We start from the raw sequence: 23,600 nt of genomic DNA, 5'->3' as shown, positions 1-23,600 counted from the left end.
CCTCATCAGTGTGGAGTAGGATTCTGGCTAAGCGGGAGCAATGCCTTGGAGACTCCTCAAACACAACAATAGCTGATCTTAGGAAGACCAGCTACAAAAAACCCTGTGGAGCCTCATTGAAATGTCTCAACACAGCAATCCAAAGTGGAGAAAACCCTGTGGAGCCCCAGTTATGGGTCTTCAACACGGTGAAAGCCTGAAATCCCTCCAGAGCAGGAAAACCAAGCAAAGGGGTGTCCTCATTATAGAGATCCTCCAGCAGCACAGCTTGGAGCCTGACTCCTCCCACACAAGATCACATGGCCATGACATCATGAAAGGTCCTTTACCTCCTCCAGCAGCACAGCCTGGAGCCTGACTCCTCCCACTCATGGTCACATGGTTATGACATCATAAAAGGTCATTTAGCCCACCAGTCTTTCCTGTCCCCCATACATCTGCAGCTGGAGGTATGTGTATAGCTGGGTGCACATAAACGGGGATCCTCAGGCTTATTGGAGATTCTTTAATCAGAGCTCTGTGCTCGACAGTTTTGCTTCAATAAGCAAGAGTAGCCTACATAATTTCTGGAGATCCTTTAGCTTCGGTGGCTGCCCTATGAGGATGATTACAGAAGACTTATCAGATACCTTTTATAATGAGTTATCTGGACATAAATAAGATTGCCACTATGGATGAGCTTTGGATTCTAGATCCGAAATCTCTTCGCTTAAAACTTCGGATTCGTCTCTGTACAGCATTAAAATGTATGGCCTCCGATGAGGCGAAGTTTGTCATTCCCAAAGTATTGCAGGACTTTGGTGAATAACTTCGGGATTAGATTTTTCAGCTTTATATATGTGTATATAGTTTCTTAAAATTTGTAATACATTTGCACACGAAACGGGAGAAAAAAAATATTTTTTAAATGGTTAATCCTGTCTTAGATACTGTCTTAGATATATACACCACAGTCTTATCTTTTCGGTGCATGCAGATGAGAAGTGAAGATGTGTACTTGTAAGGCCTCTTTCACACGGGCGTCATATTTTTGGCCCGGATAAGAGGCGGGTGCGTTGTGGGAACACGCACGATTTTTCCGCGCGAGTGCAAAACATTGTAATGCGTTTTGCACGCGCGTGAGAAAAATCGCGCATGTTTGGATCGGTGTTCTGTAGATTGTAGAAATAATAGCATTCTGAATACAGAATGCATAGTAAAAAAGCGCTGGAGGGGTTAAAATTAACTCACCTTAATTCACTTGATCGCGCAGCCCGGCATCTCTCCTGTCTGATTGCAGTCAAAGGACCTGTGGTGACGTCACTCCGGTCATCACATGGTCCGTCACATGATCTTTTACCATGGTGATGGATCATGTGATGACTGGAGTGACGTCACCACAGGTCCTTTGACTGCAATCAGACAGGAGAGATGCCAGGCTGCGCGAGCAAGTGGATATGGGCGAGTTAAAAATTAAAAAAAAAAATTTTAACCCCTCCAGCGCTATTTTACCTATTACCTATTATTTTCCCTTATAACCATGTTATAAGGGAAAATAATAATGATAGGGTCTCCATCCCGATCGTCTCCTAGCAACTGTGTGTGAAAATCACACCGCATCCGCACTTGCTTGCGGATGCTTGCGATTTTCACGCAACCCCATTAATTTCTATGGGGCCTGCGTTACGTGAAAAACGCACAAAATAGAGCTTGCTGCGATTTTCACGCAACGCATAAGTGATGAGTGAAAATCACCGCTCATGTGAACAGCCCCATAGAAATTAATGGGTCAGGATTCAGTGCGGGTGCAATGCGTTCAACTCACGCATTGCACCCGCGCAGAATACTCGCCCGTGTGAAAGGGGCCTAAGGGAGGCATTTTTTTTTTACAGTAGTCTTATCTCTCTCTTCCGCTGCTGGTATTTTCAGTGAGCACTCTGGTATGTGGTGTACTACCAGCGGAGCTTTCCAGCTTTAGTTTAGAGCCAACTTCGGCTGAAGTGCCGCTGTAAAAAGGCAGCACCCCAGCCCAAGACCCCTTAGTGACTGCCATAAAAAGCCATATGGGTGGTGACTAAATGGTTAATACAGTGGCTCTTGACCCCCTGCTGTGTGGCTTACCATGGGAGTCCTGAGTTATGACCATACACTACTCCCAAAAAGTTAGGGATATTTGGCTTTCCGGTGAAATTTATGGAAAACATAAAAAGTTCCCGCTCCTGTGATATTATATCATGAAAGTAAGACATTTAAGTAGAAGAAGCAATGATGATCTCCTCATCTCAAACAATTTATTGAAACAAAAGCCAACACCAGTGCTGGGTACACCCCCACAAAATGTCAGTGTCTCAGTAACTTGTCATTTGGCCTTGAGCATCAATTACAGCTTGACAATGAGGTCTCCTGCTGTTCACAAGTCGACTTATTGTCTGCTGAGGCATGGCATCCCACTCTTCTTGAAGGGTCCTCACGTCATTGAAGTTCTGGGGTACAGAGTTACGAGCCTCTACATGGTGACTCCCAGCTGATCCCATAGGTTTTCAATGAGATTCAGGTCTGGAAAAAGTGCAGGCCCACTCCATTTAAGGAACCCCAGTCTCCAGCAGCCTTTCCCTAATGATACGACTTTGGTGAGCTGGTGCATTATAAAAGATGAAATTAGGCCTGTGTTGTTCATGCAGAGACACAATGACTGGATTAATGATGTTATTTAAGTAGTGTGGGCTTGTCACTGGACCATTCAGAAAGTGTATAGCAGTTCTGTATTGGTTAGACACACCTGCCCACACTGTAACACCACCACCACCAAACGCTCAGTTACCTGATGCATAGCATTCTCCTTGACATCTCCAACATCGTTGGTGGCCATCATTTCTGCACAGTGTGAATCAACTTTCATCGGTGAACAGCACTGAGGCCCACCGGTCCCTTGTCCAACGTAGATGCTCCCTGGTCCTTGCACAACGATGAAGCCTGTGGTCAGGTACCCTTGCAGGTCGTCTACCACACAGACCACACCGATGTAAATGGTTTCAACTGGTCTGACATGACATTTGGTTGCCTCTCACCTCCCATAAATGTGCCTGGAGTTGTGTGGCATTCATCATCCAGTTTCGCAGGACATTGTTCACAAAGAAGCGGTCATCAGTGTGGGATGTGGCCAAAGGACGTCCACTTCTCTGCCTTTCTGTGACTCTTCCAGTCTCTCTGTATCTCTGATACAACCTGCTGATGACTCTCTGTGACACTCTAAGCTCATTGGCCATATATGTCTGAGAACATCCTGCTTGAAGCCTCGCAATGTTGAGGTACTGTTGATCAATAGTTATGTGTCGTCTTGGTCTCATGATGTCAAAATGTGAACAGCATGATGAGGAGGACTGTTTAAATAGTTAGAGAAGAGCAAGTTGTGCAAAGAGTCCTGAAACATTGAACAGTTCGACATGTGCATTCAAAAGTTTAGAGAAGGTCACAAAAAGTTCACCTGTAAAGGTTAGACTGCATTTTAGGTAGTAGTGTATGTAGATTATGTAAGCTATCTGATCAAATTGACCAATGCGGATAAACTTGTTTTTAAAACTATTTCAGTAATCTTTTATGTCTGTTTCCAGGCCGGTCTTCCTGGAAAGTGCTATTTCCTCTCATTACTAAGAGTTTGCTGATGTATTCTCAAGGTGGAGACGATTTCACCTCACCCCTTTCTTTCATTGTGCTATTCCTCAATATTGGGTACTGAGCCTCCAAGCGGGGGGTTGCTTCTTTTGTCGTTGAGTCAGTGGCGATGTCTACTTTGGAGACCTCTCCTGCTGGTACAGTTTTCTTCATCAAAAAGAATAAAGATGGATCCTTGAAGTCCTTCATAGACCTTTGTTGTCTGGCTGAGGACTGAAACTTACAGATAGCTGCTACCTCTCATTTTGTAACATCTGAATTATATATATTAATGTTTTAACAAGATGAATCACTGTGGAGCATATTTGATTTGGATCAAGAAGGGAGATGAGTGGATGACTGTACGGAATAATCGTGATGTGCAGAATGAGCGCCTGGGAAATTTTTCGGCATTTTTTTTACTTACAGACGTGGACAAAATTGTTGGTACCCTTTGGTCAATGAAAGAAAAAGTCACAATGGTCACAGAAATAACTTTAATCTGACAAAAGTAATAATAAATTAAAATTCTATAAATGTTAACCAATGAAAGTCAGACATTGTTTTTCAACCATGCTTCAACAGAATTATGTAAAAAAATAAACTCATGAAACAGGCATGGACAAAAATGATGGTACCCCTAACTTAATATTTTGTTGCGCAACCTTTTGAGGCAATCACTGCAATCAAACGCTTCCTGTAACTGTCAATGAGACATCTGCACCTCTCAGCAGGTATTTTGGCCCACTCCTCATGAGCAAACTGCTCCAGTTGTGTCCGGTTTGAAGGGTGCCTTTTCCAGACTGCATGTTTCAGCTCCTTCCAAAGATGCTCAATAGGATTGAGGTCAGGGCTCATAGAAGGCCACTTTAGAATAGTCCAATTTTTTCCTCTTAGCCATTCTTGGGTGTTTTTAGCGGTGTGTTTTGGGTCATTGTCCTGTTGCAAGACCCATGACCTGCGACTGAGACCAAGCTTTCTGACACTGGCTAGTACATTTCTCTCTAGAATTCCTTGATAGTCTTGAGATTTCATTGTACCCTGCACAGATTCAAGACACCCTGTGCCAGACGCAGCAAAGCAGCCCCAGAACATAACAGAGCCTCCTCCATGTTTCACAGTAGGGACAGTGTTCTTTTCTTGATATGCTTCATTTTTTCGTCTGTGAACATACAGCTGATGTGCCTTGGCAAAAACTTCGATTTTTGTCTCATCTGTCCACAGGACATTCTCCCAGAAGCTTTGTGGCTTGTCAACATGTAGTTTGGCATATTCCAGTCTTGCTTTTTTATGATTCGTTTTCAACAATGGTGTCCTCCTTGGTCGTCTCCCATGTAGTCCACTTTGGCTCAAACAACGACGGATGGTGCGATCTGACACTGATGTTCCTTGAGCATGAAGTTCACCTTGAATCTCTTTAGAAGTCTTTCTAGGCTCTTTTGTTACCATTCGGATTATCCGTCTCTTAGATTTGTCATCAATTTTCCTCCTGCGGCCACGTCCAGGGAGGTTGGCTACAGTCCCATGGATCTTAAACTTATGAATAATATGTGCAACTGTACTCACAGGAACATCTAGTTGCTTGGAGATGGTCTTATAGCCTTTACCTTTAACATGCTTGTCTATAATTTTCTTTCTGATCTCTTGAGACAGCTCTTTCCTTTGCTTCCTCTGGTCCATGTCGAGTGTGGTACACACCATATCACCAAACAACACAGTGATTACCTGGAGCCATATATATAGGCCCAATGGCTGATTACAAGGTTGTAGACACCTGTGATGCTAATTAGTGGACACACCTTGAATTAACATGTCCCTTTGGTCACATTATGTTCTGTGTTTTCTAGGGGTACCATCATTTTTGTCCATGCCTGTTTCATGAGTTTATTTTTTTACATAATTCTGTTGAAGCATGGTTGAAAAACAATGTCTGACTTTCATTGGTTAACATTTATAGAATTTTAATTTATTATTACTTTTGTCAGATTAAAGTTATTTCTGTGACCATTGTGACTTTTTCTTTCATTGACCAAAGGGTACCAACAATTTTGTCCACGTCTGTATATCTGTATTTTATTCTGTATGTGGATCATATGCTGATCTTTTCCAAAGAACTGAGGAGCAAGTCAGGCAATGTTTCTTCCATCTTGCTCGATCAATGGACAAATTCTTTGTATACTAAGCTAAAGAAATGATTATTCACGCTCAAAGAACTGCCTTTCTTGGGTTAAATCAAACTAGCCAACTGTTGCATTGGGAAGAATTTGCCCTTGACAACCATGTCTCCAAGTGCTCTGGGAAGTTGTCCTTTAAAATTGTTTAAAAAGGGTTGTCATGGAATACCTAACTTTGAACTGATGCCCGCAGCCTACCTCCACTATGGAAAGAATCATGCCTGCTCCCAGCCTTTCTTCACCACTACAGTCCTGCGCTCTGGTTCCTTCATGTCTGTCTTCTATTCTGCAGCTTGTTTACTTCTCCCCGGACATGGGACATAGCACTGCCAAAGCCAGTGGTTAGTTGCATCGGAGGAAGTTAACAAGCTGCATATGGAAAAGTGGGCATGCGGGAGCCAGAGTGCCGAATTGGAGCAATTTAAAATGAGAGAATACATCTACACTTTATTGTCTCCTCCAATGTCTCCTCTTGTTATCTCCAGTAATTGTATTTTACATGATATTTTCTATGATTTTACATTCATCTCATCTTCTTTCCATTCAGGTTCCTACAATATAGGATCCCCTCAGTGGAGATCTTCTATATAAGATTCTACTCCTGATTGACCCTTCAAGGATGGATAGGGACAGGGACAAGATGGCGGAGAGTATAATAAATCTCACCCTAGAGATCCTCTTCCGGCTTACTGGAGAGGTGAGAGGTTCTGATGATGTCACTATTACATCATCTTATCTATGTACTAACAGATGGACATGACTGGAGAGGTGAGGGACTCTGGAGATGTATGGAGTGATATGTATTACTGTGTCTCTCTATAACCAGGACTACACAGTAGTAAAGACCTCTAGTGAGCGCTGTCAGGACCCTGTGTCTGAAGGATGGGGAAGAACCCTGAGCCCAATCACGGGGCCTCCACCTCACTCCCTGATATATGAGGAAATTAATAGAGAGAAGATCTTAGAACTCACCAACAAGATGATTGAGCTGCTGACTGGAGAGGTGACACTGCTGGGAATGCTAAGACATTAAACAGGAACTGTTATGAAGGGATCTGGGTGATGACTGTATCATTGTGTTGTCAGGTTCCTATAAGGTGTCAGGACGTCACCATCTATTTCTCCATGGAGGAGTGGGAGTATTTAGAAGGGCACAAACATCTGTACAAGGACACCATGATGGAGGATCACCGGCCCCTCACACCACCAGGTAATAGACATGACTATATACACACGTCCTCTCATTATCTGTATGTAAGGAATAAATTCAGTCACTGGATGTGTTTCCTACAGTTAAGGAAGAGAGAAGAACACCGGAGAGATGTCCCAGTCCTCTTCTTCCACAGGATGGTTCAGAAGAACATCATAATGTCCCACAGGATGATCAGGTAGATGGATATACGGGCATCATGATGGAGGATCACCAGCTCCTCATATCACCAGGTAATAGACATGACTAAGTACACACGTCCTCTCATTATCTTTATGTAAGGAATGAATTCAGTCACTGGATGTGTTTCCTACAGTTAAGGAAGAGAGAAGAACACCGGAGAGATATCCTAGTCCTCTTCTTCCACAGGATGGTTCAGAAGAAGATCACAATGTCCCACAGGATGATCAGGTAGATGGAGATAAGGTCTCATGAAATGTCCCCTATGATCTGTAGAAGGCTGTGAAGATCTTGTCTTCAGTCTTGTTTTATCCACCAGTATTATATAATTTATCCTTGTATAACGAGTAAGGTGGAGATGGCAGGATTACATCTGACCATAGACATTACATGTTGTCAGGATCTTCTCACATTTTTCTGCCTATGGAGAATTTTAAGTCACTGCACACAAGTTTATTTAATACAGAATGGTGTAACTAGCAAATTTTTAAATCACTTCATTTAAAAATATATGACTTCATTCACCTGAAAAAATACTGTAACGTCATGGCCACTAGGGGTCTCACTTCCACCTAATTTGCAGTCCACTGCCTGTTGTCAGGCAAGGTCTGTCTTGAGCAAAAGAGAGATAGAAGACTGTTCACAGTTGAGCTTGTGACCTGATCGAAGCACTGTTATTCATAGCTTTTTATAAGCAGAGGAGCAACCTGTCTGTAACTGTGTTCTCCCTCCCCTCATCTGCTGTGTGTGCTTCCTAGATGAAAACAAACATAAAGTAAGAGAATGGAAGTCGCTGCAAGTATAGCACTGGTCTATTGCTTCTGAAAGAAATGCATCAACCTGTGCAGGTGAAGCAGGCTGGCTGTTTGCCTCTGTTCAGCCTCCCTTCCGCTCTGGAGGCAGACACCAGACGGATCCGCACCTAAACGCAAGTGTGAAAGTAGCCTTACCTAACTACTCATGGCTGTAAACATGCAGTGTGCATATCATACATTAGAGGATGGTCCGATGACACCAGGTGGCCAACATGGTTCCAGTCCAGGTCCTTCATAATGCATACAGTAAATGTAAGGAACCACTGCCGCAATATTTTTTTAGTCTTGCACTTATGCTGCTTCTTCAAATACAGTAGAGAGCAACATTTTAACCCCTTCCTGACCAGTGCCATACATGTATGGTACTGGCCGGGCCTTTAAAGATGTTTTAGACAGGAGACATTTGGGGCTAATGTCTACGATTGGCTATAATGCTGATTGCACCCCTGATGTGACCAGGAAATCTGGGAGCTAAAAAATCAGAAACGATTTTTCCTAGAGATGATTGGGGGAGCTGTTCAGTGTCTAACAGCTCTGGTCCCTGTGAAGGATCCGAGGCTGTTACAGCTATGTTCCTATGGAGGCCCTGCATGTGAATAAATGGTGATCAAAAAGTAATGCACATCCCAAAAAAGTAAAAACTGCCCTCTAAATATTGAGCCGTCACACAGCTCCGTATACATAACTATAAAAAAAGAATATGGCAATGAATAGAAAAAAAATACATATTTTTCAAAATGTACAGAAAAACTGTACAAATGCGGTATCGCTGTAATAGTACTAACCTGGAGAATGAAGGTAACAGGTCAGATTTAACGCATAGTGAAAGCAGTAAAAAACTAAACAAACATAAAAATCTGGCAGAATTGCATATCTTTTTCTAATTCAACACCATTTGGAATTTTTCCTACTACATCGTATGCACTATTAAATGGTACCTTTAGAAAGTACAACATGTCCCTCTTTACTTTATTGATTAATATCTCTCAAGAATAATAATAAAATAAACAAAAAAACTTTATTCAGGTCTGCTATGGCTATCTGCCTCTTGTCATTTTTTTAATATAAAGAGGCGGGGAGACTGACATAGCCACCAATCCCACAATAACATCAACATAGAGTGTAGCGTTGGCGGTGTGGTTTTTCTGATCCCCACCTCTCTGAGGGCAAAGGATACTCGGCGCACCCTGGCAATATGTAGCTCAATACCAATAGTCGCACAATTATGATCACCGGAGCCTCTCACTGTGCTCACTTGAATCAGCGGCCAATGTGGGTTTGCTACTAAGAACCAAGTGCTGCCCTATCCTCAATCCCTATGTACATAGCCCTCAGTATATATAAGGCTACACTTTAAACTTGTTTCCTAACTTGCGTCCTGCTCGACGCGTTTCCCTGCTTGACAATGCCAGCAATTCATCACGAGTCGGCGCGTGATGTGAAACAAAGTAACAAATCAAACAAGCGCTGATATGGTGCGTGCAGCTCTGCGTAGCCACCGGCTCAAAAACTTTATGTGAAAGGAAAAAAAATAAGTTATAGTTCTGGGACGGAAAATGGCCCAGGGCTGAATGGGTTAAAGTAGAGAGATTATTGAGCAAAAGGGATTTACAAGGATAGTAAAAAAAAAAAAAGGATTAAGGGTGGAAAATAGAAATAAGTAGAAGTATGCTACATGGAGATCCCAAGGCACAGAGATCTAAGAGGCTTTTTGGCCATCTTTAAGGCGACGTGCCACTTGGGCATTCTACTTTTGCACATGAACCATTATCTACAAGGGTTATGTCATCTATGATGCTGTCTCAGTCTCCAACCATTCCGGCTGCCTTATCTGAATGAGGCTTCATCCTGGTGCCTGGTGTCAGAATGGCAGCACCAAGGTCATAGCACGGATTCCATTCTAGGATATGTAGATACAAGTCGCCCTTCTTACTTGCAAAGAGTATAACATAATATTGGAAGTTTATTATTGGAAAAGTCAGATATGTTCATTTTCATCAGCGCATATAATGATAAATCGCAACTATTTGCTAGATGCTCAGGTGCATCCTTACATTTTGAACCCTTTGATTATGGACACCTGGTCATGTGATCTCCAGTCTGACCACCAGTCCGAGGCTTGCTGTCCTGTCAGACAGGAGATCAGTCTGTCCTGTGTGGCTGACGTCATGTGAACTACAAGATTACAGCATCATTTATCAGATCCCTCTGGAGAGCTCCCTCCCCACCAGCTGCTCCTCCTTGTCTTCTGTATCTCCCTAAACATATCATGCTGCTGACGATATCATTTCTACTCTATTACTAATAAACTGGAAGAGCAAAGGTTTAGATAATGAGTCCCTGATATGATTATCTTCAGAGGTATATTGTCTATACTATCTGTGTGTGCTGAATCTCCAGTGCATTTCTATGCATTTTCTACAGCTTCACACTGCTCTCCTCTTCCACCTGCATGTGACAGCAATTAGGGAGAAACCTATCACAAGCAGGAGACAGGGAAGACAGGCTGAAGCTGCATCACATGAGCAGCACGGATTCCTCCCACACTACAAAGACAATATGTCAGTGCTATATAAGCGAGTATAATAAATAAATAATAGGAATAGACTAAGACTCTGAGTAAGTTCTAGTTAGTTCTAAAACTTGCTGCCCGTAAAGGGGGTTGAGTCATAAACTACTTTTCACTCTAAAGTTTATTTTCATCATTTACTGTAGCTCCCATTACTGCTTGAATTGTGTTTTTTGATCCACCTTATTTGCAGGTTTCTCGTATCCCCCATGCTTGAATCTCACTTCCTGGTTTATCATGTGACTGCTGTCCCATGATGCCTTAGGGCACTGAGATGTGTCCTGACATCAGCAGGACATGTGACACTAACCACACTCATTGTTCTTACCAGTGATGCTCGTGTGTCCTACATTATAAGGCTCCAATGCAGGACGTAGCCTACAGCTAATAACTTTAGATAAGACAGTTTTGATCAATGGTGGTATTTTAGGAAAGTGATATCCATTGGGCAGGATGCATTTCTATAAAGGTTGGCACAACCCCTTTAAGTAAAACTTTCATTCCGCTCATTTTGTCTTTGCAGAGGCATGATGGGAAATTTCGGTTGCATTAGGAGAACCATATCAGAACCATGCCATAAATGATACATCAACTAAAACAGATATGTACTAGGCATACACAGTGGCCTCTACACTTTAATAACAGTCTACACTGCACTATACAAGCAAAACATATTATTGCTGGAGTGCTTCTTTACCTTATAACATCAGTAATAACAGCAGCATCTTCACCTTGCATTACACATGACAATATATGAACCTTCACTTTACACGGGCGGAGGGATTTTCTTGCTATCCATGGGCTTGTCATTGTCTCTGTTGAGCACAGCAGCCAACGCTATCTACAGGACTTGGATGAACAAGACTTTCACTAGGCCTTAGGACAGTTAGTCTTGCACAACCAACTGATCACTCTTTCTGGGTCAGGGCTGGCACTTCTTCAGCCCAATCTGACCCAGAGATTTATCCTGTACTCTAACACAGTGTTCCTCAACTCCAGTCCTCAGGGCATATCTGCTGGTCACGTTTTTAGGATGTCCTTAGTATAGGAGTTGAGGAACATTGCTGTAACAGATTCTCTCTTGGCATTCTCTGCCATCTTTCCTGGAGCCATCATTCAGGATTGCTTGTGAGGCACCACTCAGGGACTTTGGATGCTCTTGTGCTGGTCCTCTGGCCTACTGGCAATTTTGTGGCTGGCTTACTGAAACACGCTGCACCTCTCTACTCTGGCTTTCTGTCCCCCTCTCTCTGTCTACAGTCCACTGGTGAACTCCATAGTGACTTTCCTTAGGCCTGCAACACTCACACACTCTGAGAGAGCTCCTTGGACACCTCACACGGTATAACCTTCCACACGACTACCAGCACCAAACTCTGCCTTTTCATCACTTCACCTGACCTGTCCTTAACAGGTGCAACTCTCTGTAACACAGTGCTCATCACCACATCACTGTCAGGTTCTACATTTGCCTGGGCTGCCTCCTAGGACCACCTTCTGTGGTATTGGCATGGTCTGGAATCCCATTGGTATATCTAGGATGGCTAGCAAGAGTAACAGGTGCACAAATAATGTAACGCTAAATACACACAATTTCTATGTTACGGATGGAATATAAGGACTACTCCCCCTCTGCTTTGTAAACTTCTGGTTGAAATAACAAAGTGATCATATTGGACGTATACAGGAGACTTACAGATATTTGGGTCAGATAACTCCTGCTGTCCGGTCATTCTTTGGTCTTCATTCTAATTACTGATATTTTCAGGTCGTATAAAACCTTCTACATGACTTCTTCAACCGTCTGATGACTTCTACAATATTTGTTTCACAGCTTGTAAATCCGGGTGAAGATCTGAACATTATATATGTTACAGAGACATATGTGAGGGGAGATGAGCAGGGTATAGAGGACATTTCTACAGTTAACCGCCCAGGTGAGTAGTAACGGACCATTGGCGTACTAAGGGGGAGGCGTGGGGGGGGGGGGGGTGGTCCGCCCTGGGTGCCAGCTCCCAGGAGGGTGCAGAAGCAATAAGCGCTTCCATCAATACAGATGGAAGCGCTCATTGCTGGGAGCTGCGTTCCTGTCACTCACTGCGCTCCTCCACTCCTTCAGGATGGCGGCGCACAGAATGGTGAAGCAGAAAGACTTCTCCCCGCTCCACCATTCAGCCTGCAGACACAAATTGTGCTGCCAGCCTGTGTGGGCAGGGCCTACAGCACAGAAATCAGCTTTTTTACTATGGAGGGGGCACAGAGGAGTTTATTACTATGGAGGAGGCACAGAGGAGTTTATTACTATGGAGGGGGCACAGAGGAGTTGATTACTATGGAGGGGGCACAGAGGACTTTATTACTATGGAGGGGGCACAGAGGAGTTTAAGTGAATAACCCTAATTTTGATAATCTTTCAGGGTACTGTAGTTGCCCCATTCCAGTTATTACTTTAGTTGCCCTCCTCTGGACCCTCTCCAGCTCTGCTATGTCTGCCTTGTTTACAGGAGCCCAGAACTGTACACAGTACTACATGTGAGGTCTGACTAGTGATTTGTAAAGTGGTAGGACTATGTTCTTATCACGGGCATCTATGCCCCTTTTGATGCAACCCATTATCTTATTGGCCTTGGCAGCAGCTGCCTGACACAGTTTTTTGCAGCTTAGTTTGCTGTTTATTAAAATTCCTAGATCCTTTTCCATGTCAGTGTTACCGAGTGTTTTACCATTTAGTATGTACGGGTGACTTGCATTATTCCTTCCCATGTGCATAACTTTACATTTGTCAGTGTTAAACCTCATCTGCCACTTATCTGCCCAAGCCTCCAATCTATCCAGATCCCTCTGTAGTAGTATACTGTCCTCTTCAGTGTTAATTACTTTAAAAAAGTGTCATCTGTCGAAATGTATATTTTAATATGCAAGCCTTCTACAAGATTATTTATAAATATATTGCAGAGAATAGGGCCCAATACTGACCCCTGAGGTACCCCACTAGTGACAGTGACCCCTCCAGTACTGACCCCTGAGGTACCCCACTAGTGACAGTGACCCAATCTGAGTGTGTACCGTTGATAACCACCCTCTGTTTTCTATCATTGAGCCGGTTACTTACCCACATACAGACGTTTTCTCCCAGTCCGAGCATTCTCATTTTATATATTAACCTTTTATGTGGTACAGTGTCAAATGCTTTGGAGAAGTCCAGATATACGACATCCATTGATTTGCCGCTGTCAAGTCTAGAACTTACCTCCTCATAGAAACTGATTAAATTAGTTTGACATGACTGATCCTCATGAAGCCATGCTGATAAAGCGTTATTTGCTTATTTTCGTTGAGATACGCTAACATAGCATCTCTTAGAAAACCTTCACGCAGTTTACCCACAACAGATGTTAAACTTACCGGCCTATAGTTTCCAGGCTCAGTTTTTGGATCCTTTTTGAATATTGGCACCACATATGCCATGCGCCAATCCTGTGGGACATTCCCTGTCAGTATAGAGTCCGCAAATATCAGAAATAAGGGTCTGGCTATGACATTACTTAATTCCCTTAGGATACGGGGGTGTATGCCATCTGGTCCTGTCAATTTGTCTATTTTAATATTTTTAAGTTGCTGTTGTACTTCTTCTTAGTGCCTATATAATTAATCAAATAAAATCCAAGCCCAGTAGGGGCTCCTACAACCAACATCATTTACAAACAACACAAGGCAGCATAAAACATTAAGATGCAAAGAAGGTTGGAAGTCTTACAGACCGGGATTACAGCAGGGACCTTCACCCCAACGCACGTTTTGCCTATGTTTCCTCCTATTAAAGGAGGCAGTAGAATGCAGGGGTTGTACAAAAAATATGGAAGTGCTGGGAAAGCATGGAGCCAAAGATGTCTGAGCGGCAAACTCTACAGACACAAGAATGGTAGCTGGAAGAAGTTATCATGATGGCCTGGGCCAGATGAGAAGATGGGGAAAGCAAAAACCTCCAGTCAGAGAAGGCGTTACCTGCGAGTCACTGGCTAGATATGGTTATTGCCTGGTCAGTATTTTATTATTTTTTCCATTCAGCAGTAGGGTGATACCCTGCAGACTGACTGCATGGGATATGACCACTGTAATCACCCACAGCATGGTGCCAATAACAGTTGAGGATAGGTTATCACTATCTAAAAGACAAATAAGGGCTTCAGGAGACCAATCAGCAGCATTGTCTCCATTTTTATTTAGAACAATAATGGGAGCCATTATGGAGGAGGCCACAAAAAAAAAAAAAAAACAGCACTAGCTGGATACCTGGAAGGATGAATAAAACAATTTTTAAAGGTTCTTTTTTACATACAGTATTGCTCCATTGCATATGTCTCCAGAGCAGGCAAGGAATAATTCCTTCCCTTGGACATCTTAGAATCGGGACCCAAAGGGGTTTTCCAAGTTCTATAATGCCCTCCCCCCATATGCCCAGGCCCCTCGCGGAGGTTGTACTTACCTCACTTCCTGGCACCCGCGCAGCTTTTCATACTGGCACGGCCTCCACTGCATCTCCCTGTCACCGGAGGGGGGCAGCCAATAGCAGACCGTGATGCGAACAAGCCTCCCTAGTGTCACCCGTGATTCTAGGGAGGCCTGTCCCCGTCATGGCATGCTATTGGCTGCAAACCACCCCCAGCCCTCCCCCCCACACACACACACACACACACACTCTCGTTGCCGGATGTTTTCACGCAGATACTCGGGAGTGAGGTAAGTACAACTTCTGTGAGGGGCCCGGGCAAGTACAGCAGTGCACACTAGACTAAAAGTACTGCATACAGTACTTTTAGTCGAGCTGCCTCTTGGGGTGCGCTGCCGTTCAGCCGCCAGAACTCCGCTGGAGACGCAGCGGCAGTCCGGGGGCACACATGAACTAGCGGCAGGACGGATCCAACAGGCTGTTCACCCGCCGGAACAGCCTGCCAGAGTCCCCTGCCTCTAGTATGAAAGTACCCTAAGGCAGAAAAGCTTTTTTTTTATAAGAAACCACACAAATGCATATAAAAAATGACCTCTCCCCCAGTATATATGTTGTACTATTACTGTATCAAGTAATTGCTGGTTACACATAAATGACAAGAGATTGTTAATAGTTATTGTACCTAATATGACTTGCAATATCAACAAAAATATGTGCATACCCATAAGGGATAGGGGCCATCGCGTTTAGGCTATAAAGCCTGGGGGTAGCATCCGGTGAGTAATCCCACTGTGTTCCTATAGCACTGATGACACATCTGCAACTAGCCCCACCAAAAAGATCTCTGCTCCGGTGTATAGTGACTTAATGTGCTGACCACCAAACCTTATGTCTAGAACAATTCTACTATATTACTATTTTGTTAAGCACACAAACAAATGTAACCAGACAAGACAGCAAAGATGGCTTCAACGGCACTAAGGGGGTTTTATACTTTGCCGGAGCACTGTGAGAAGGCACTAAGGGGGCATGCTACTGAGAAGGCACTAAGGGGGCATACTACCATTTGGGGGACTAAGGGGCATTACTACTGTGAAGTGGCAATAAAGGGAAATAACTGCTGTGTGGACACTAAGAGAACAGAGGGTCGAGGCAGCATACTGTAAAGTAAACTCTTGTTAACTCCTCTTTTCCAGTTGTAGTGTTTTATATTTTTTACATGACTGAGTGGGTGGGAGGTGAGGTTATGTGTTGACTATGGGTGGCCTTGGCTAGCCGGGGAAGGGGGGGGGACTTGCAGGGAGGTTGCTTGGGGAGGGGGTGTAGCGTTAACAAATTTGGTGTGGGGCCCAACTTTTAGTTTTAGTCAATTCATACTTATTTTTTCTCCGTGCTTTGTAATGTCTATGTGTAAATATTTTATTTTTAAAGGTATTTTAAGGATATACATCTTGGAGTTACATCACTCCAAATGAATAAATGTCTATGGAGTTTGTTTTATATATAGAAATGTTATAAGACATAAACAGAATTTTATGGTTAAATTATAAAAAAAATAATAAAAATGTGTTGTACTTTTGGCAGATGACTGTACCAGGAACTCAGAGAAACATGTGATATCATCACATTTTGAAGTATATGATCATGGTGTCACACGAGATACGTATGAAGGACATGCTAAGTTCCAAGATATATCCTCACCCATTCACAGCAAAAATGTATCACCTGATCTTTTTAAACAGGTCCGATCTTCTGATTCATCACAGACTGTAACACAAAATAAAAGTCACAGAAAAGGTGTTAAACGTCAAACAGCTCACATAAGAAAGAAGCCATTTTCATGTTTAGAATGTGGGAAATGTTATACCTATAAATCTGAACTTGTTATACATCACAGAGTTCACACAGGGGAGAAGCCATATTCATGTTCAGAATGTGGGAAATGTTTTCCTATAAAAAAATATCTGGTTTCACATCAAAGAACTCATACAGGGGAGAAGCCATTCTCATGTTTAGAATGTGGAAAATGTTTTAACGATAAATCAAATCTTGTTACACATCAAAGAGTTCACACAGGGGAGAAGCCATTTTCATGTTCAGAATGTGGAAAATGTTTTAACGACAAATCATATCTTGTTACTCATCAAAGAATACACACAGGGGAAAAGCCATTCTCATGTCCAGAATGTGGAAAATGTTTTAACTATAAAAAACATCTTGTTACTCATCGGAGAATTCACACAGGGGAGAGGCCATTCTCATGTTCAGGATGTGGAAAATGTTTTAACGATAGCTCATCTCTTATTAAACATCGGAGAATTCACACAGGGGAGAAGCCATATTCATGTTCAGAATGTGGGAAATGTTTTAACTATAAATCACATCTTGTTACTCATCAGAGAATTCACACAGGGGAGAAGCCGTTTTCATGTTCAGAATGTGGGAAAGGTTTTGTTGAAAAGCAACATCTGGTTAGACATCAAAGAACTCATACAGGGGAGAAGCCATTTCCATGCTTAGAATGTGGAAAATGTTTTAACGATAAATCACATCTTGTTAAACATCAGAGGAGTCACACAGGGGAGAAACCATATTCATGTTCAGAATGTGGGAAATGTTTTGCTGTAAAAAAAGATCTTGTTAGACATCAGAGACTTCACACAGGAGAGAAGCCATATTCATGTTCAGAATGTGGGAAATGCTTTGTAAATATTTCAGATCTTAATGAACATCATATAATTCACACAGGGGAGAAGCCACTTTTATGTTCAGATTAGATTGCGGGAAATGTTTTGCTTTAAAAAGTTATTTGGTTACGTATCAAATAACTCACATAGGGGAAAAGCCATTCTTATGTTTAGAATTTGAAAGATGCTTTAACCGTAAACCAGATCTTGTTACACATCAGATAATTCACACAGGGGAGAAGCCATTTTTATGTTCAGAATGTGGAAAATGTTTTAACCAGAAATCGCATCTTATTAAACATGAGAGAATGCACACACGGGATAAGAAATGTTCATATTTAGCCTGTTAGTGACCACCCATACCTGTTTTTATGGCAGATCCTAAAAGGCAATTTATATCTCTTCCTGCAAAAAAATGTACTGTTAATTTTATAGATTCCATTATGAATCTTTCATATTTTATAAGTTTCTTTAATCTTTGTAAGTTTATTATTTAGACATGATTACCATTAAATAGTATCAGTCATCTATTTGATTCATAGATACAGGAACTAACACCTGCATGACCAATAAATGTATTACTCTTTCTTCTAAAATTTTTGCAAACTGCATGAACTTTTCATTGAAATAATCACTAAGTTTGTGGAAGGAGTCACTACACGTGGAATTATGTAATCCCGGGGATAAGACAATCATTAACCTTGGACTTGGAGAGATTTTCCTCCAGGATTCCACAAACCATATACATCTTCCTTCCACAGGACTTCTGGCGTCATTTCTTTGTTGTTACTGAACTGTTGAGATTAAACAAAAATCTGTTATGTTTGCTTTGTTTATAATTTAAAAAAAATTGATATTTCCTATTCATATCATCTGAAAAAGTATTTTTAGAGTCTGATGCTTTTTTAAGAATGTTTTTAGGTCTTTAGCAAGAAATTGTTCCCCATAAAATGGAATTTTAATTATCAGCAGGTGCAAACCCACTGTCCCACGTGACCAACCAACCTCTCATTCTTCACAATACCTCTGATGGTGAGGATAGACTTTCCTGAGGGGTGTTCTTAGGTGGGTTGGAACACAAGGGAACAGGAACCTGGGTGTGGACCCACTGAACTGACCTCCAGATAGTATGGTGCACCCAGAAGGTGCTAGGAGGCCAGAGGCTGATAAGGTGTTGGCAAGGCAAAGTCTGAGCACAAAGTCCAAGGTCAGGGCAGGCGACAATATGGCGGTCTGTAAACGAGATCAGAGGGCAGGCTACAAGATAGCAAAATCTGTAAGACAAGGGCAGGTGGCAGTAAGGCAAGGTCCGTTAAACAAGATATAGGGTCCATTACACAGTAATGACAAGAATCACAGTAACACCTTCACTCACAGGAATTTAGACAAGGCTACGAACAAAAGTTGGAAACCAGCCCTAGGGTGGGGAAGACTGAGGGGGTGCGCACGCGTGCCCTATACACAGTCATAAGATTCTGAGCACAGAGTCTGAGCTCCACCCAGAGCAGAAAGGATGATGCCGGCAGCAGGCACCGCCGCTGGTAAACTACATGAGGGAACAGATCTAGATTTTCTGATCCAGACTCAGAGGTAGAAGAGGAGTAAGTAGGGGCGCATCTACTCAGATGCTTCTGTTTTCAAGTAGACAGAAAGCAAGAAATTGATGACTTTTCTGCCATTGCTGAACGGCTTTCTTGCCGTACTAAGTCCTTAATTTCATCTTTCAAGGAAGACACTTCCTCCCTTTACAATATCATCAGTATTCATGCTATTTAACCATACAAATTCCTGTGATCTAGATTTTTTTTTAACTGTTTTAGGTCTAACAGATGTATCCTTATCACTGTATTCCATATCAGAGAGAGATAGAGGGAATACACACATTAGTCACAATACTCACAATCTTGACATGAAAACATTACTTCATGCACTCACAGCAGCACCAATGTCAGGCTCTGCACACTCCCACTTTGTCAACATGGAAAACGTCACAGCCTTTTCAAGACATGTTGTTCTTTGGTCAGAGGGTGACTTCCGACTTAACCCACGTGCCAGATTCTGGCAAATTGGCTTGTTCAGATGTCCCTGGTGATGTCATCCACCGGAGGAGAAGATCTCAGACAGGAAGCTGCTGGTAAAGACTTGAGAGACTACCGGAGTTTCTCAGTCGCTGCTGCGAGGATACAGGGATCTAAAGCATCACAGCAGGCATCCATAGAAAATCAGTCATACTCAAGGTAGTCCCTCTGAATTCACTTGCAACTATGTTGTTGCTTCTCTCCCCACCTGAAAGGGACAGGAAGGAGAAAATATTTTAACCTTCCTGTCCCTGCATGGTGGTAGGAGGATCTCTCATGATTTATGGTGCTGTCATGGAGGGTGAAGGGGAAAATATATTTTTGTTAAATATTTTGAACATTATGCATGCATATGTGTGACATAATTATACTTGAAAAGTTTTTTTTTCTTTTTACATTCTTGAAAAAAATATAGTACAATTGTATGTGTTTACCAACTAAATAAAGTACAAAATATTATATAAAACATTGTCAGAATTATTAGGAAGTGCAAAACCCTTACAGCTTAATTATTCTCTGTGACACATGCCATGAAGGCCTAAACAGGCCTGGTCACTAAGTGGTTAGAATGTGGGAATGTTTTACAGATAAATAATACCTCATTCTTCAGAGAATTCACACAGGGGAGAAGCCATTCTCATGTTCAGAATGTGGGAAATGTTTTATCCAAAGATGAGGTCTTATTAGACATTAAATAAATCACGCTGGGAAGAAAGCATTTACTCAGATGTTGATATCACATAATTAACACAGGGGAGAAGCCATGTTCCTGTTCAGGATGTGGGAAATGTTTTTACTCTGAAGTCCTTCTTGTTGATCATCATAAGACTCGTGGTGGGAAAGGCCATTTTCATTTTTTTCTACTTTTGCTATTGAGAACTAGAACAATACATGTAAAGTAAAGCCACGCGTCATACAAGAGTAATAATGTAGAGTAGATAATGAACATTTATTTCAAGCAGTGAACACAATTTTGTGTGGATAAAACTAAACAGTATTATATTTTGCCTCAGATAAAATAGCTGCCTCAAAGAAGTCTGCTTTACGTCTACCACCAGACAAGTATGTACAGGCAGCAATGATCATGCCAGAGGACAGAAACAGCAAATGTTTTCTGAAATGTGTAGCCTGGGTTTTTGTCCCACCCAAACCCCCATACATAATCACCTCCACGTTAGAACACAGACTACAGTCATCACTAACCCTTTCTGGATGCTCATTTTGTGGATACTACAACCAGTAGATTATCTTCATCTCTAAAAAGACAGATAGTACACCTAAGATAGAAATGTTGGATTGCTGCAAAACTCGTCCTGCAGTTATGTCTCAGGCAGATATGTAAATGAATACAGGTGAGGTGATTACACACTGGGTCTTGCCACAAGAGGGTGTAAAAGTGCTTCTGCTAATGCTCTATAAAACAGTTCTCAGTGGTCTCTTTTAGGTAGTGTACCTCTTGATGACATATCATTGACAATTAGACATGTCTCCACAACGCACTAAAAGACATTTTGCTCAGTTCAAAGATTTTAAGAAGGGGGGGGGGGGGGCATTATTGGAACGAGAGAAGAAGGATGTTCATTTCAACAAATTGCTAGGAAGTGTTGGTAGCAGAGGCTACGTGACAGTGCGCATCCGTGGAGAACAGGCTCTGTATGACCCCCAAAGACCACCAGTAGAGGGAATCGTTTAATCTGCCGATAAGCAGAAGCAGCTCCCACTGTTTTGTTCTTCACCATACAAACCTAGGCGGCCCCTTCTTTACACACCCATGTCTCTGCCAGGACATTTCCAGAAGCCTAGCAGAAGAAAATTTCCTGTCATGGTGCCCATTACATATCCTGCCAATGACAGTCAGCCACCATCGCCTTCCTTTGCAGTGATATGTACCATATATATCGATCAGCACAATGGTAAGTTTAGAATGGCGGTGCGTGTATTTTAGGGCAGGCGTCCCGTGAAGATAGCAGTAAAGGAGAATCAGCACTCGCTGTTAGTAATAATATTACTCTGTTTATTGCCACATATTAGTTGACCTGTTTCGGCACGCTATGTGCCTTTCACAAAGAGGTCCCTCCCTTATTCTCAATATCAGAAGGTAAAACTCATAGTTAGTTAAGAGGTGAGACCAGATTAGATGAAATGACCACCAAATTTTTAGCTAGAGGCTATCCACAACATTTACTGGAAGAACAATGTAAGAGAATTGACGAGACTCAGGGGGAGAGAGCCCCAAAAGTACCATGCATTCCCTTTGTTATAAAATACCATCCTTGGATTAATAAGATTAGAGCTGTCAAAAATAAGCATCGGAATGTAGTTGCCCGTTCCTCTACACAAGTAGAGGAATTTCAGACACCACCCATGATCTGTTCCAAAAGAGCCTACAACATCAGAAACAAAATAATTTGCGCTGACATTGGGAGAAATAGGAGGTTTCTCTAGACAAAACACACTTTCTGCTCCAAGACAAGGTACTTTTCCTTGTTTGAGTTGCATACACTGCGCCAGTGTGATAAGGGGTACACATCTCACTCACCCACATACAGGAAAGAGGATACCCATTCGAGGTACATTCACGTGCAACAGTCAATTCATCATAAACATCTTGAAATGCCCGTGTGGCTCACTATATGCCGGAGGGACATCCTACAGAATGAAGGACAGATTGTCTAAACATAAGTCCACCATAAGAAAAGGAAATTTGATGTTACCCGTACACTTCCATTTACAGAAACACACAATTGAGCAATTACGCTTTCAAATCATTGATAGTGTCTCACAGCCACGCAGAGGAGGAGATAGGAACAAACTTTTGCTCAAAGGGGAGGATTATTGAATTCACTGACTCCGGACATTGGAGCCCAGAGGACTTAATCGTGACTATGCATTAAATTGTTTTTTATAATCATGTCACTAATTATACATTTATTTTTTCTACTGCAGACTTGAACTGAATTATTGATTATATATTACTCATCCCTGGAGTAACAATGTTTTCATGGACTCATTAATTTTTGGATGGACACTGTTGACCACATGTGCACTCTCGCTTTCATTTATATTTGTTTATATTTGTTTCATTTATATTTGTTTATAAGATAAAAAACAGAAAGAAATAGAAATGAAAGATAAAATACCACCCATTATAATCCCATATAACACACAATCCTATATCCTCAAAAAAATCGTCGGAAAATATTGGGACATACTAAAAGAAGATAAAATTGTAGGCAACCTCATACCAACAAGACCGGTCTTCATATATAAAAGGGCAACCAATATAGGTAGTAAGATTGCTTCGACCAGTAAAGGTGCAGGAATTGTGGGGAGAAAGGCAAATATAAAAACCAATCTTCCACAAGGATTTTTTCCCTGCAAAATATGTGCCCCATGTAAAAGTACAGCTAAAAACACAGTAAAAATGCAGCACATAAAAAACCTTGAGGGCACTTTTGAACAAAAAATAAGGAGCCACATCTCCTGCAATACAGAAGGGGTTATTTATGCCATCAAATGTCCCTGTAATAAGTTATATATTGGACGCACTAAGAGAAAATTGAAAAAACGCATTAGCGAACATATATACAATATAAAGAAAAAATCTATAGGACATCCCCTATCTAGGCATTTTACGGAGGAACATGGAGGACAATTAGAAGGTATGTCCTTTATGGGCATAGACAAAGTAGAATCAGATGCCCGAGGAGGAGACTACATTAAGAAACAATCGAAAAAAGAAACAGAATGGATATTTCACCTAGATACCATGTTGCCCAAAGGCCTTAACTCAGAAATTGAACTATT

At 42.0% G+C, this 23,600-nt stretch overlaps 1 protein-coding gene across 1 annotated transcript; it reads left to right on the top strand.

The window, feature by feature from the left end:
* Positions 1–430: 430 nt before the first annotated feature.
* LOC122939852 (oocyte zinc finger protein XlCOF22-like) lies at positions 431–20,220 on the top strand. The gene is made up of 7 exons (XM_044296040.1): positions 431–449; positions 6,352–6,501; positions 6,631–6,807; positions 6,891–7,014; positions 7,098–7,192; positions 12,413–12,515; positions 16,613–20,220. The coding sequence occupies exons 2-7, from the start codon at positions 6,424–6,426 to the stop codon at positions 17,803–17,805; spliced, it is 1,770 nt and encodes a 589-aa protein (XP_044151975.1). The 5' UTR covers positions 431–449; positions 6,352–6,423; the 3' UTR covers positions 17,806–20,220.
* Positions 20,221–23,600: the final 3,380 nt, after the last annotated feature.

The sequence above is a fragment of the Bufo gargarizans genome, chromosome 6, assembly GCF_014858855.1.
Source record: "Bufo gargarizans isolate SCDJY-AF-19 chromosome 6, ASM1485885v1, whole genome shotgun sequence".
In the NCBI taxonomy this organism is placed as follows: Eukaryota; Metazoa; Chordata; class Amphibia; order Anura; family Bufonidae; genus Bufo; species Bufo gargarizans.
The sequence above is the reverse complement of the archived record's forward strand: the minus strand, read 5'-3'. Positions and strand labels throughout refer to the sequence as shown.

Bases quoted from the DNA above. Each gene is read 5' to 3' on its own strand.
- LOC122939852 (XM_044296040.1), top strand. From the start codon at position 6,424: ATGGATAGGGACAGGGACAAGATGGCGGAGAGTATAATAAATCTCACC. The intron at 6,808-6,890 runs GTGACACTGCTG...TTGTGTTGTCAG, and splicing joins TTGAGCTGCTGACTGGAGAG to GTTCCTATAAGGTGTCAGGA. The intron at 12,516-16,612 runs GTGAGTAGTAAC...TACTTTTGGCAG, and splicing joins TTCTACAGTTAACCGCCCAG to ATGACTGTACCAGGAACTCA.